The following is a 14,835-nucleotide window of genomic DNA, read 5'->3' as shown; positions in this document are numbered from 1 at the left end:
GCTGGGGGCGCCTCCCCACCAGCCTCTTCGTCAGCCTGCGCAGGTGCAAAATGATAAGACTGCCATGCATTGTATCCGGCATTCCCCCGTTCATCAGTCTTAGCATTTTCTCATGCTTTCGATGTTCTTTGTTTCAAAACCATACAACCGACCCATTCGTGAGAGGATGAATGCAGTTTCTTTGTCAGAAGCGTGATGGTCACTTTTTAAAATTAAAAACCATTCCACAGAGAGAAGCTGCTCACCCACCGGATGTCTCCATCTCCAAAACAGCCTTGTATTCCCGCATCGGGACGGCCGAGGTGGAGAAACCCGCAGGCCTTCTGTTCCAGCAGCCCGACCTGGACTCCGCGCTCCAGATCGCCAGGGCAGAGGTACTGTGGTGTGCGGGTGCCCCCGAGAAGGCAGGGCCAGCTCTGGGTGCCTGCGAACAGCTCCCATTCTGCCACTTGTAAATAAACGTACATCCCCATGGCCCACAAAGCCAGCATCTCTGGACACAGACCTTCTCCTCTGACCACTGCCGGCAGAGATAGGTAGCAAACCATGGGTTTTTATCTTGGACACTATTGTTTAATAAGCCTTTGTGGGCCTCATTTGATTTATAACAAAAAAAAAGCACACATGTTTTGTTGCTTTCCAAGGGCACTGTGAAAGTCTGGTGTATGGCTTACTTCTGTCACGCTTGGGGAAATTCTCTCAGTACAATAATTGTTTGGTGCAGCAGGTTTTAATCCCATGTTTGTTCATGTCTCCTTGTCTCGGTCTGTGAATTGCTCACATCAGAATGGACACATCTGGGACTAACCTTTCCTCTTCTTTACCCTGATACTAGATCATAACCAAGGAGAGAGAGGTCTCAGAGTGGAAAGATAAATATGAAGAAAGCAGGCGGGAAGTGATGGAAATGAGGTCAGTTGTGATGCTCGGGCTTCCTGGTTACCTGGGGAATGCTTACCTGTGGTTTGATAACAGCTAGAACTGGTGTGGCCCATGAACAGTGTCCTCTATAGAAGTTACTCTTTATTCCACGAGGATTCTTAGTATATTACGATTATTAAAATACCATGAGCATGAGTTAAATAATGCACTCATTGGGAAAGACCCTGATGCTGGAAAGATTATGGGCCGGAGGCGAAGGGGCAGCAGAGGATGAGGTGGCTGCATGGCGTCACCAACTCAGTTGACATGATTGAAGAAGCCTGGCGCGTTGCAGCCTGCAGGGTTGCAGGGAGTCGGGCACAACTTGATGACTGAACAACAACAAAATATACCTACAATGAAAAACAAATCTCCTTCCCACTCAGCCTCTGGTTCCACAGCCAGGTAACCGCTATGTACCATTTCAGGGGTATCCTTCCTAGACTTTGGCATTTCTGATCCCAAATGTGTTAAGGTATCAGTATAACCTCCTTTTTTCTTTAGTGTAGTATAGAAGTATACATGACCCTACATTCTTTTTTAACTTAAGATAACTTAGATTTTTATACATCTCAATCTTATTGTTCAATTGTTTGACAGTCCTTATGAGGGTCTAATACAATTAATTTCACCAGTCTCAATGGATAAACATTTAGGGTGTCTTCCAAATTTCACTTGAGTGATTTATTTTCATTTTCTGCATATAGTCATAGAGGTATGACGTCTACCACACGAGGAGCACCTGATGTGTGCCAAGCACTGTGCTTTTGTCTAGAGACACATGATCTGTTTCTCCCCACAGCCCTTAAGGGGATGGTCAGCCCCGTTTGAAGCCTCAGAGAGGTTAAGTGACTTGACCAAAGCCAAATTAAAAAAAAAAAAAAAAGAAAATGTTCTTGGGTTCTAAAGAGAAATCAGGGAAGACTTCTTGGAGGAGAGAGCATTTGAATTGGAACTTGAGAAACAGATTCTGACAGCTGGAGATAGAGGGGAAGTGAACAACCATGTTCAAGGCCACAGAGGCAAGAAAGCTCGGAGCAGATAGGAAATAATTTGCTGTCACTGAATCACCGTGTCTACAGGATGGCATGGAAGGAGGTACAATCGATGAAGGTCAGGCCTAGGTTACAGAGGGCTTTGACTATCAGGCTGAAGTTTTAGCCTTATTTTTTTCTCAGTGAGCAGTGGAGAGACACGGAGTGTTTTGTATTATACAAGAGAGTGATGTGTTCAGAGTCGTGCACTAGGAGCATGAACCTACCTGGGTGTGCAAGGAGAGGGCTGAGGTTGGAGGGGCCCCACGGCCTCTGAGCCACCTGGGACCCAAAGGACTTGTCCTCTTGGACGGTGCTCAGGCTGTTGATGTCCAGTGCATGGGCACCCGCGTGAAAGTAAAAACCATTGTGTGGTCTTAGTACCAACCTGTTTCCACTTCTTTTACAGGAAAATCGTGGCTGAGTATGAGAAGACCATTGCCCAGATGATAGGTGAGTGTCTTCACTGGCAGGGGCTCAGGCCCGCCCTGAGGTTTCTGAACTGTGGGGAGGGCTTTGAAGGCAGAGACCCAGAGTGTGTTCCTCTCAGACTCCTTTTAGAGCATGAAGCCCTTTAGGGAGGGACCAGAGCCTCCCAGAACAAGGCTCTGCTGCAGGCGGTGAGTCTGGGGACCTCCTGGAAACACCCGCCCGCACATCCCTTAGTATGCAGTGGGGAGCCATGGCCATCACCTTCATGGTCACCATTTGACCCAGCCAGGATAGTCCACCTCATGGGGCCCAACCCCAGCCAAAAATTGGGGTTGGTTCCTAGGATGTTTGGAGGCTTTTTTGCTCATGAGAGAGAATTAGATCTCTAACATCAAATCGCTAAACCCTAATATAGATTAGATGCAAGTAAAAAAAAAAAAAAATCCCACTGGCCTTTACACAGGGTCCAGGACAAGGAATATTAGAACATGTGACAGCCCAGCTGCCTGCCCTATTAACTGATCACTGCTCTTCCTTCCTGAGGTTGGATACTACCTCAGAAACTTAACACAGCATCCCTGGCAGCCAGTAGTGACGGATTACTTTGGCCTGCAATGAAAGAAGGCCTCAAGTAACCAGACCTCAAGTAACTGGCTCTTCTGCTTTTAAAGAAAAATCGAGAAAAGACCTTGCAGAAGTGCCAAGCCCAAGATTTTTCACTGATGATCACTATTCAGAAATGCTGTTAAGACTCTGGGGGTCAGGTGTGGAATTTTTGCTTATTTATTCATTTGCTTAGGTCCATGATACGGGATTTAAATTTTTTTTTTTACTCCTAAGGACATGTGCTCACTGCAGACCACAGTTTCTGTGTCCCAACTTGATGCTTGTTTCAGCTGATGACTTCTCATCATATGAGTCACACCATTCCTCTAGCTTTTGTCCCAAGATAAGCATGACAGGAGCCTTGGGAACACTGAAGAAGCTGCCTATTGAGTGCTTTCCTTTCAAAAAAGCTTTCATTTTGGTTTATTTTAATAAAGGCCATTTCTCCTAGAGCTCAGGGGAAAGCCCATTGGGATCTTTTTTAAGGATCAGCCTCATGGTGTATGCTTTCTATTAAATGAAACTTCTTTGTTAAATGGGAATACAAATTTATGGATACATATGGATGAGATTAAAAAAAAAACTCTTGGAACTGAAACTGCTGCTGAAAGTGTTCAGAAGGAAGCATTTATATCTTCCAGTATACACTGTTTAGTGAGCTGAATGAGACCTTTCCACCTCCTGGAGTCAGGACACAAAAGCATCACTCACACCTACCTGGCTCATCTAGAAACATCCTTCCACACCTTGGAGTCGTACATTTTAATTTTTATTCTTGACGATGATGGTTAGGCCAGTGTTGAAGAGAATGTGAGCCTTTGCCCTGACAGCAGGCTGCCCACAGCAGCCTAACTTACTTGCTCGACTGGCAGTTTGATAGAAGCCGACACTTCCCTCTTGAAAACTGACGAGAGTCAGAATCTCTAGTTGACGTAAGTGGCCTGTCCTTACGTGGTCGCCATAAGTGGGGACAGAAAGCGTATTCCCCTATGATGCTTTCCTTGCTGTGTATCTGCAGGCGACAGTCGTTAGAACAGTGTTTTCACTTCTAGACCATCTGAGGAGCGTGTGGAACCCTGACTCCAGGGATTAAGGCCATGCACACCCAACCCTCTCCCCTCCCAAGAGACCTGGTGTGTTTGACCTGAGGGTCCATCTCTTCCAGAGCTCTAAGGTCACCCGCTTTGAGCGATTTCCTGTTTGGGGGTGCTTGAGCACCCTCCTGGTGGCTCTGCCAGCCCCCAACATCCCCGGCTGGAAGCCACTCTGGTGGCACCCCTTTGTGAGTCCCCATTGCCACTGACCGTCCTCTTCGTCATCCACGTTCCCAGAGCGGGTGTCTCGGCGCACGGTGGCGCGTCTGTGCGTGTCATCCCTGGTCATCACTGCAGGTCGCCGACTGGGGCCCCTGTTGATTTCAGGGCCCTCGTCCTTGCTGAGGACAGTGTGGGGCTGCAGCACGGCTGGGACTCACTGTAGCTGTGGGCGGGACCTGCCTTCTTTCTGAGCAGGAAACACCCATGTTTCTCATCTGGATCCTGTCTCTTTCTTCTCGTTCCCACTCACCCATGCAGCCTTCCCTGCCCCACACAGGGCTAACTCAGAGAGCTGGGCAGTTCAGGGCCCAGAATAAACGCAACAGCATTCTGAGGTTAAAACCGGCTTCCGCTCCGCCTCCACTAGCCTCTCCTGGTTCCCGCCTGGCCCCCTGGCTTCCATTTAACTCTACAAGTGCTGTGTGTCAGTGTAACATCGGTCCTGCCATCACTGTTCATTCTCGTCATATGATACTAAAGAGACTATATTTCATTAAGTTCAAATATCGACTGTTCAGAATTCAGAACGAAAAGGGATTTCTGTGCTTTCTGCATTCCGGGTTGTTGCAGTTGATTTTTTTTTTTTCCCCCCTGCTTTCCTAACAACTGCCCTGATTATCTGTTTTGCTTCCATTTTCTGTTGCTTCTTGCCCTTTGCTTGCAAAACAAACAGGCAAGCCTGGTAAGTAAATGCTTTTTCACCTAATTTGATACCCACCCATTGCAACCCATATTTGTTTGTTTTTCTATTTTTGTTATTTTTGCTTTTGTGTTTTGGCTACATTCCCCACATGGTTTTATAGTGTTTTGCCTGAAAAAGCCAAAAAAATCTCCAGGGCCATTGTTTTACTGTGTTGTCTAGAACATCTTGGGTTTTGAGCTGATTTCCTGATTTGAAGAACCTAGCAGCATTTGTCATTTACAAAAAAAAGATGTGTGAAGCATTCTCTCCTTTTCGGTCTCCTGGGAACAGGGAAATTCTATTTTTACAAGGGTTATGGTTGTGGGGAGGAGGAAAGGAAGCCTGAGGCAGTCTAATCTCAGATCCAGGAAATCAGATGGATTCCGTTTGATAAATGACTCCTTTACCAAGCCAAGTGAAATGTATACATGGCCTGAAACCAGCCCAGAATGTGTATTATACAGCTTGCTGAGAACTAAGGAAGCAGTTAAAATTCAAAGAACAAAAACAAGCTCTTGGTTACTGGTGGAACTTTGAAGTGCCCTTTCTTTTAGGAGTCTAGATGTAGCAAGCAGATTGTTGGTGGTTCTGGTCTCACTATATGTTCAAAAGCTCCCTCTTCGTGGGTCCCTGCAGTTCAGGGAGATCGTGATGTTGTTGATAACGGATCACTGATACTAAGTTCTTACTATATGTAGAGGGCTTTATATTTAATCTTCCCCAAATGCCATAGATATATCCTCTCATCCCGTGTTTCAGATGTGGAGGACAGAGCTGAAAAACTCTGCCCAAGGTCACACTGCCAGGAATTATCAGAGCTAAGACTGGGACGTGGGCTGTCAGACTCTGGCTCCTGGTTCTTTACCTCTGTCCTGGGAGGAGAAACTGAGAGGCAGGATGTCAGGTGTCTTCCTGGCCTGCGGTTCTCCAGATGTGGTCCCTAGACTGGCTGTCTCAGCATCGCTGGGGACCTTGTCACACGCAAAGATCTCACCGCAGAATGACTGAATCAAACCCCGCTGGGTGGGCTCAGTCTCCTGCATTTCAACAAGCTCCCAGCCGATCAGGGTGCATGCTCACATGTGCGAAGCCCCTCATTTTGGAGCTGAGTCCCTGGGACCTCAAGTGAGGACTTTGAGCAAGTTTACAGTCAGGACTGGAGCCAAAACCCCAATGCGGTCCCTGTTCTGTGCTCTTCACTCCTGTCCACACACAGACAGGAAAACGCCCGACGTTGGGATACAGAAAGGTGCCCCTCTGTCAAGAATCTAAGGGGAGAGAACCCAAAGCGACATCCCCCCACTTTTAAGGGAACTTCTTCCTTCCATTGGAAGGACTGATGTTGAAGCTGAAACTCCAATACTTTGGCCAGCTAATGCAAAGAGCTGACTCGTTTGAAAAAAGACCCTGATGCTGGGAAAGATTGAGGGCAGGAGAAGGGGACGACAGAGGATGAGATGGTTGGATGGCATCACCGACTCAATAGAGATGAGTTTGAGTAGACTCCGGAAGTTGGTGATGGACAGGGAGGCCTGGCATCCTGTGGTCCATGGGGTCTCGAAGATTCGGACACAACTGAGAGACGGAACTGAACTGAACTGATCCTTCCAGTTGCGTTAGTAAGAGGCCCACGTAGAGACGCAATTGCTAGCACAGCCTTGGGTCTGGTTCTGGCTCTGTTGCATCCTCGGTGAACGAGGGACTCAGCTTCTCCTGTGCGGGAGATTGGAGTTCAGCCTTAGGGCCGCCCTGCTCGTTCATTCACTGCACGACAACAGGCATGTGTTGCTGTGTCCTGAGTCAGGATCTGGGCCTGCGACAGAGCCGAGGACAGAACAGACTCATAGGACCCTGCCCTCGTGGAGTGTGCGTTCTTTATACAAACATGCACACCCACACGTCTGATATAACGATAAGGAGTGGTCACTGCTGGACGTGGTGCTGGGTGCTCAGTCGCTCCATCGCTCGGTCGTGCCCCACTCTTTTGCGACTCTATGGACCGTATATAATCCGCCAGGCTCCTCTGTCCATGGGATTTAGCATTAAAGAATACTGGTGTGGGTTGCCATTTCCTACTCCAGGGGATCTTCCTGACTCAGGGATCGAACCTGCGGCTCCTGCATTGGCAGGCAGATTCTTTTTATCACAGAGCCACCAGGGAAGCCCATGCTGGGCATGGAGATGAGGCGTTTCCCTCGTGGGTTCAGGAAAGTTGTCTCTGAGCAAGGTGGGGCCACGGGGGGCTCCAGGTCAGCTTTCCCAGCAGAGTCGTAGCAGTGCTGAGAGCAGAGAGCATGTGGGGTGGGGGTTTATTCCAGTGCAAAGGGGAGCCCCTGGGAGGAGGGGTTGACCCGATTTGGACTTCTTAAAGCCCAGACCAACTGCCGGGTGCTGGCTGAGGAGCACGGAGTCAAAAGGAGGGTCAGCCCAGCACCTGACACGTGCAGGAGTACACACAGGCCACTGCTCTGCCGTGGTGCTATCGTCGTTGACAGCTGCTGTCCATCCTCTGGCCCAGGTGCCCCCCCAGGTGACCTGAGGACTGACAGGAGCTCCAAGCAGGGGTGCTCCCCTCCACTGACTCTCTGCTGCCAGCAAAGTTCCAGAGCGATCAGAGCAAGCGGCTCCTTGCCCACGCAGACCAATGACAGACTGGTATGCAGAGCATGCCACCAGGATCAGCCACTCCAGACTGGGCCAGAATTTAATTGTTTTGTGCAACACTGAGAAAGTCACTCCAACAGAAATAGCTCCATTTTCCTGGGAATTAAAGAAGACACTCGCCGTATCAAAAGAAATGGCCATTTTTGTGGAGCAGGATTTCAGGGCCACGGTTATGTGGGCTTGGAGTTCATGGGATGTTTTAAGGATGAAGAAGGCTTTTTCTTTTCCAATGCCCATCTCTTTAGCTTCATCACGTTTAAGAAGGGGTATTCCTTCCCTCACAGCTCAATCTACAGCACATTTTATTCTGGCTCAACACCAAATTCAGGAGTGATGTTTTCTTTTTTACCTTATGGATTGGTCCTTATGCTATCAACAACCAAATAGAATCAGCAGGGTCTCCAAGGTAGTTTAAGGGGCTGCAGTGTTCAGGTTAAAGGATACTGGTTCATTTCCATCCCATGTAATGTGGCACAGGCCCAGGTCTGGGACGCTGGAGCTGTGGATTTTGTTCCTTTAGAGGAGGAGTCTGGGTGGGCTCGAGGGAGCGGGTCTGTGTCAAATGAAAGCCGAGATCCTAGATGGCCCACAGGTCAGACTTGAGCTGTACCCAAGGCCTCTGCTGGCCCCCGAGACCAGGTCCAGAAGCTGTGGGCTCCATCATTGTGTTCCTGTGTCTCCCACCAGAGGATGAACAGAGGGAGAAGTCGGTCTCCCACCAGACTGTCCAGCAGCTGGTCCTGGAGAAGGAGCAAGCGCTGGCCGACCTGAACTCCGTGGAGAAATCCCTGGCCGACCTCTTCAGGAGATACGAGAAGATGAAGGAGGTCCTGGAGGGCTTCCGCAAGGTGTGTGGCGTTTGTGGGGAGGGGGGGCGAGACCTGCGTGGTAGGGGAGGAGGCGCGGGCTGGGAGGATTGTGGGGGCGCTTTGGAGGGCCGTCCTCGCCAGACGGGTGGGTAGGACGCGGTGGTCAGGGGTTACACCCACATCCGTATCCCTCGGGGTCCCCAGCCCTCCTTGGATTTTCTTCTGTGGGCTTTACCCCCATCCTCTATCATTGTCAGAATGAAGAGGTGCTGAAGAAGTGTGCACAAGAGTACCTGTCTCGAGTAAAGAAGGAGGAACAGAGGTACCAGGCGCTGAAGGTCCACGCGGAGGAGAAGCTTGACAGGTAAGGCCACCCGGAGTCTGCTCCCAAGGGCCCTTCAGTAGCCAGCCCCAGCCAAGGCTGGCTGGGAGCTCCCTGGCACCCCTGCCATCGCCTTGGGATAATGGATAATTCCCAATCCCAATCCCACAGCTAAGTGGATCATCCAGCTGCATTTTTCAGTACAGTTTAAGATAACACACTCTCCACCAGTATCTATCTTGATAAGTGAGGGATGCGTGTTGTAATTTCCAGGGTACCCACTGGAAGCACCTCGGCATTACAGGGATGGGGGTTCTCATGGGCTCCTGTGCTCAGGGCCCCGTTGGAGGGAGCTGGAGCCAGATGGTTGGTTCCCCCTGCCCAGATTTGAAGGGCTTCCCGGGTGACGCTAGTGATAAAGAACCCACCTACCAATGCAGGAGACATAGGAGACACAGGTTTGATCCCTGGGTCGGGAAGATCCCATGGAGGAGGGTATGGCCACCCACTATAGTATTCTTGCCCAGAGAATCCCATGGACAGAGGAGCCTGGGGGGCTACAGTCCATGGGGTCGCAGAGTTGGACACGAATAAAGCGACTGAGCAAGCACACGTGCCCAGACTGGGGAGGAAGAGGGTGGGAGGCATCTCCAGGGAAGAGTGATCATCTCTGAAGCCCATCCCCAACGCATTCCTACAGGGCCAATGCCGAGATTGCCCAAGTCCGGGGCAAGGCCCAGCAGGAACAGGCTGCCTACCAGGCCAGCCTACGGAAGGAGCAGCTGCGAGTGGACGCTCTGGAGAGAACGCTGGAGCAGAAGGTAACAGGCTGAGATTGCTGCCTCCAGACGGGCGGAGCTGGCCAGAGGCTCAGACACACGGAGCTAGGCTTCTCACTCTGGGCCACATGTCAGGCATTCCTCGGCAGGTTCATGCTTCACAGGTGTGGCCTTGCCTTCACTCTAGGTTAACCGGCCCTGAGACTGGCTCCCTTTCTGCCTTCCCCGGAACTGCCATTTTCCGTTCCTTCTCAACTTTCATTCATTTGTCAGATGTTTGCTCAGCAGCTACGGTGTGCCAGGCATCATGCTTTAACCCCTGCACCCGGCGAGCAGGATGGTGCCCAGCAGGCAACACCCTGGGAAGAGACACCTGCAGAATATGGGCAGTGCCAGGGTCAGAAGGCCCCCAGGTGTCCTCCTACTCCTGTGGATTAGAGGGGGATACTCCTGAGGATTCTGAGCTTGCACCCAGATTTCCTGATGTCCAGTCAAGGGCTTGGATCACCTTACACACCAACTCCCTGGGTGTCCTACAGAGAAGCCTCTCCCACCCAGGAGAGCCGTGAGGCTGATTCTGAGTGAGTGTGCACCAGTCAGGCTCCCTCCCTGGATTTCCAGACATGCACCCCCCATTCTGGTTGGTTTACTGAGCCCCAGGATGGTCATCGAGAGCCCAGTGACTGGGAGTAACAGTGCTTCTCATGCACTGGGGTCTTGATGGGCATTGGTGGGGGTACTTTAAAGGCAGGTGGCATCAGGAGTCGTTTGTCTCCCAGATGGCTTCTGCTCCTCTTGAAGCACCCAGTTGGCTTCCAGGGTGGCTGGCTGGGCCCCAGGGGTTCTGGGCCAAGTAGTACTAACCTCTACAGTAGGCGGATACCACCTCTCACATCTCCTACACGGTCTCGGGGAAAGAGCTCGGAACTCAGGAGATTCAGGTCCCCACACCTCCCTGCCGTCCATCCTGCCCCTCGCAGGCCCGGCACTTCACCGTGGTTTCTAGGTTTGTAATGCTGGGGGACTAAACCGGAAGATTTTGAAGGTGTAAAGTTGTTCCCTCCTGTTTCCATCAGGGTATGATGGTATTTAAATCGCATCATAATATTAGCTAGAACAATAAATCTAAAACCAGAGACAGGAGAGATGCTTTAAAGGCACATGGCCTGTTCAGATGACTATAGTTGCAAAGTGAAGGTGATGGATGTTAGGTTTTCTGGCAAACTAGAAGACAAGGAAGAAAGCAAGTAAGCTTTGCACTGATTTGGATAACAAAAAAAAAATGTATCCACAAACATAATTTTGTCTTAAACTAAAACTCAGGAGGAGTGGGTCAACCACATGAGTTCTTCCTTAAAGGGCTCCAAGTGGTATGGAGGGGGTGGTCTCTGTTTTCAAGAGATTCAGAAGCATTATTCCCCCCTACCCCACCCCAGGCAGCTCTTAGGTGAAGGCATTGGGCATTTTGCCCAGCTGGGGCTTGATAAAGGACCTGGGACTTCTGCCTGGTGAGCTGAGCTCCGTGATGGGGCAGGTTCCTGACTGGTGGCTGACAGTGCAGGGATAGAGCTTGGAGAACCTCCAAGAATCCACAGCTAGTGGGTCTGCTCGTGCCCCTGCGTCATCAGTCAATAGGCGTTGTGCCTAACACGTGAAATAGCCAAGCTGTTGGGACCAAGGCCGACTGGAATTCGTGTTTCAGGTTTGCTGTGTCCGACTGTGTGACCTTACGCACAAACGCTTAACCTCTCTGAGCCTCAGTCTCCTCACTGAAAAGCAGGGGTATAACAATGGCTTCCGTTAAGAGATTCTGATGAGAATGGGGTGCGATCCAGGGCCCGCGCTGGCTTTGCACGGTGACCAGCATGTGCTACAAGTGCTCCAGTAAGATGAAACGTCACTGCGAGCAGCCCGAGCGGTGATAACAAGAATTCCAGGATTAGTGGCTTATCCTGCATCCCATGCAGAATCCATCCCCCAAGAGGCATTTCAGTGCTTCCGAGAGCACAGGACTTGAGGCAGGAGGTGGGCCGAGGTGATATTCCTGGCGGAGCTGTCTCCCCGTGGGGACTGGAGGCAGGACTGAATCTGCAGCTGCAGCCAGGACTGAACCTCCTCTGCTAAGGAGTCCAGATTCCTCCGGAGCACCGGCTCAGCGATGAGTGGCACCTGGAGCCCAGCCCGGGTACCCAGGGCACGTGGCTCCCAGCTGGAGGCCCAGAGCTTTCTAGAGAAGGGCCTCAGCGCAGCCTCAGAGCACAGCCTTGTGACTTAAGACTTGCCTTCCACGGGGACCTCAAGGGAAAGCTGGCTGCACCATGTTCCAGGGATACAGAAGAGTCTCGCCCAGTTAAAGAGGACCCGTCAAGACTGGCTGCTGAGCCAGATGGGCATCAGGCATGGCATTTAGTCCATCTGAGAGCAAAGCCACCACCATCCGGATGGAGGTGCCACCCTGTTGGATGCCTGTTGAAGATCTCTGGTGTGAGATGAATACGTGGTTGGCTCCTCTTGATGGGGCTTCAGAGGATGGGCAAGGTGTGGCCCGAGAAGCCCCTGAAGATGTCCTGTGTCTACCCTCACCCCTCTCCGCATGCCCTGTATCCACAGCACTGCCTCACTTGGCATCCTCTGAATAATGCTTGGGGTCCCATCCAAGTAGAATTGCTTAACCCCTCTGGTGGCATTTCTCAAAAAGAGCCACCAAAGAGCTCACCGCAGACCACCTTTTTGTGCCCACAGCCTTGGAGGCAAATAAGCAGAAGACGATGAATGCTGGTTAAGCCATACTCTGTGCTGGCCACTGTGCCAGGGAGCTTGGCATTTCTTACCCCACTTAATTCTGAGAGGGACAGATGTTACCATCCACACTTTTGAAATAAGGAAACTTGAGGCTCAGAGAGGTTGTGTAACTTGCCCAAGGTCACACAGCTAGAGCTGGGATGTACAGATTACTTGGCTCCAGGTCATTTCTTTTGCTGCTTTAGATATCCTAAGGGGGACCAGTCAGCCCAGAGAACATTAAAAAGCCCAGTGACATTCTGATCGGCTTGATTTCCAACAACCAGGAGATTTCAGCAACCTCTTTTTTTTGTCTTCACTTGCAGAATAAAGAGATCGAAGAACTCACCAAGATTTGTGATGAACTGATTGCCAAAATGGGGAAAAGCTAACTCTGAACCAAATGTTTGGACTTGACCGTTGCGTGCAATATGACCGTCGGCACACTGCTGTCCCTCTGGTTATGTGGACAGGTTCTGTTTTCACTTTTTCGTATGCACTACTGTATTTCCTTTCTAAATAAAGTTGATTTGATTGTATGCAGTACTAAGGAGACTATCAGAATTTCTTGCTATTGGTTTGCATTTTCCTAGTATAATTCATAGCAAGTTGACCTCAGAGTTCCTGTATCAGGGAGATTGTCTGATTCTCTAATAAAAGACAAATCGCTGACCTTGGCCTTGCCCTTTGTACATGAGTTTCCAGGGTGAGCGGCTTTTGGATTTAATATGATCATGTACAGCTTGCAAAGGGACTCTTGCCTTAAGGAGTGTAAACTTGATCTGCATTTGCTGATTTGTTTTAAAAAAAAGAAAAAGAAAAAAGAAAAATGCATGTTTCAAATAAAATTCTCTATTGTAAATAAATTTTTTTCTTTGGATCTTGGCAATAAGTGTGGCTATGATTTATTTTCTGGGAAGGGTTGGGTCTTTTCTCGCCTTTGTTAAATCATATCAGATTTAGCCTTTTGCTCTCTTTATCTAGGCTCACTTTTTTGGCCACAGATTTAAATAATGTTTCCTTTGTTATCATGGCTGTGTTTGTAAGATGGAGCAATTGAGGAATATTGACTTGCTACTTAAATAATTAAGTGAGTGTGTTAAATTAGCTTGGACTTTGTTTTTTACAAATTCTCTTTGACTTTAGGGGGCAAAATCTATTTCCCTTTATTGGCTCAAAGCAGCAGCAGGCTGTCACTTTTCCTGTTCATTCCTTTAGTCTGTGCAGATCAACCCTGAAATGTCCATTCCTGTCCCAGGGGAATAGGAAAAGGTGGACAATTCACCATGGGTGACAGATAATTAGGCCACTTTGGAGATTAAACGAGGGATATCGGCGGTTAGATTCTCCAATTACTCCTGACCTTCCCAGGGACCCCAGTTTGGAAGGATGGTATATACAGGGAGTAAAGGGTGGGGGAGGTGTCCAGTTTCCCAGGATGGCCATCATAAATCACTTCACAGCTTAAACAACAGAAGTTTATCCTCTCACAGTTCTGGAGGCCAGAAGTCCAAGGCTACCCTCCAGCTTAGCCACCTCACTGTACCTGCCTACGGGGCCACTGTGGGGAGTGCCTGGCCTCAGGGACCCCTGTGGGTTGGGATCAGCCACTTTTTTCCTACACTCAGTGTATACAGTGCCACATGCATGTGCCAAGTCGCTTTAGTTGTGCCCAGCTCTTTGCAACCCTATGGACTGGAGCCCGCCAGGCTCCTCTGTCCATGGGATTCTTCAGGTAAGAATACTGGAGTGGGTTGCTGTGCCCTCCTACAGGGGATCTTCCCGGCCCAGGGATCGAACTCGCATCTCCTGCATTGGCAGGCGGGTTCTTTACCACTAGCACCACCTGGGAAGCCTCATATAATGGCACCTATGCTTGCAAATGTTCACCCAGGTGGTGGCCGCTGAGGACCATTTAAGTTACTTGGCTTTGCAGGAGAAACAGGAGAAGCTGGCACCTGACCTCCTGGCATTGCAACCTTTGAGATCTCAGCATCTTTTAGAACAATTTGCCAAGTCAGTTGATGGCTTGAGCTTCTTGTATCATTTTTCTTTTCTGAGAGCTCATCTGGGGCTCTCATAGGTGACTTTGCTGCTGCTGCTACTGCTGAGTCGCTTCAGTCGTGTCCGACTCTGTGCGACCCCATAGACGGCAGCCCACCAGGCTCCCCCGTCCCTGGGATTCTCCAGGCAAGAACACGAGTGGGTTGCCATTTCCTTCTCCAGTGCATGAAAGTGAAAAGTGAAAGTGAAGTCGCTCAGTCAAGTCCTACTCTTAGCGACCCCATGGACTGCAGCCCACCAGGCTCCTCCATCCATGGGATTTGCCAGGCAAGAGTACTGGAGTGGAGTGTAGGTGACTTTAGGGAGATACTAAAATTACCTTCTGAGGATGGGGCATGGGGCAGGGGAGAGAAAAGAGGGAGGGGTCACTGGCAATGGAGGGGGCACGTTCTGGGGACTAGCCCCTTAGATGTGAGATCTGAGGG

General features: G+C 50.0%; 1 protein-coding gene across 4 annotated transcripts in view; it reads left to right on the top strand.

Annotated features, from left to right (window-relative positions):
* TACC2 (transforming, acidic coiled-coil containing protein 2) overlaps nt 1–13,235 on the top strand; it is a 236,236-nt gene extending 223,001 nt beyond the window's left edge. For all 4 annotated transcript variants that reach the window (XM_010859224.1, XM_010859223.1, XM_010859225.1 and 1 more), the window contains 7 exons: nt 231–374; nt 836–912; nt 2,365–2,408; nt 8,343–8,503; nt 8,722–8,828; nt 9,487–9,607; nt 12,673–13,235. In XM_010859224.1, the coding sequence (XP_010857526.1) occupies nt 231–374; nt 836–912; nt 2,365–2,408; nt 8,343–8,503; nt 8,722–8,828; nt 9,487–9,607; nt 12,673–12,738 (720 nt within the window). In that variant the 3' untranslated portion in view covers nt 12,739–13,235. The remainder of the gene's footprint in view (nt 1–230; nt 375–835; nt 913–2,364; nt 2,409–8,342; nt 8,504–8,721; nt 8,829–9,486; nt 9,608–12,672) is intronic.
* Nucleotides 13,236–14,835: the final 1,600 nt, after the last annotated feature.

The sequence above is a fragment of the Bison bison genome, unplaced genomic scaffold (genome assembly GCF_000754665.1).
Source record: "Bison bison bison isolate TAMUID 2011002044 unplaced genomic scaffold, Bison_UMD1.0 scf7180017864456, whole genome shotgun sequence".
Taxonomy (NCBI): Eukaryota; Metazoa; Chordata; class Mammalia; order Artiodactyla; family Bovidae; genus Bison; species Bison bison.
The sequence above is the reverse complement of the archived record's forward strand: the minus strand, read 5'-3'. Positions and strand labels throughout refer to the sequence as shown.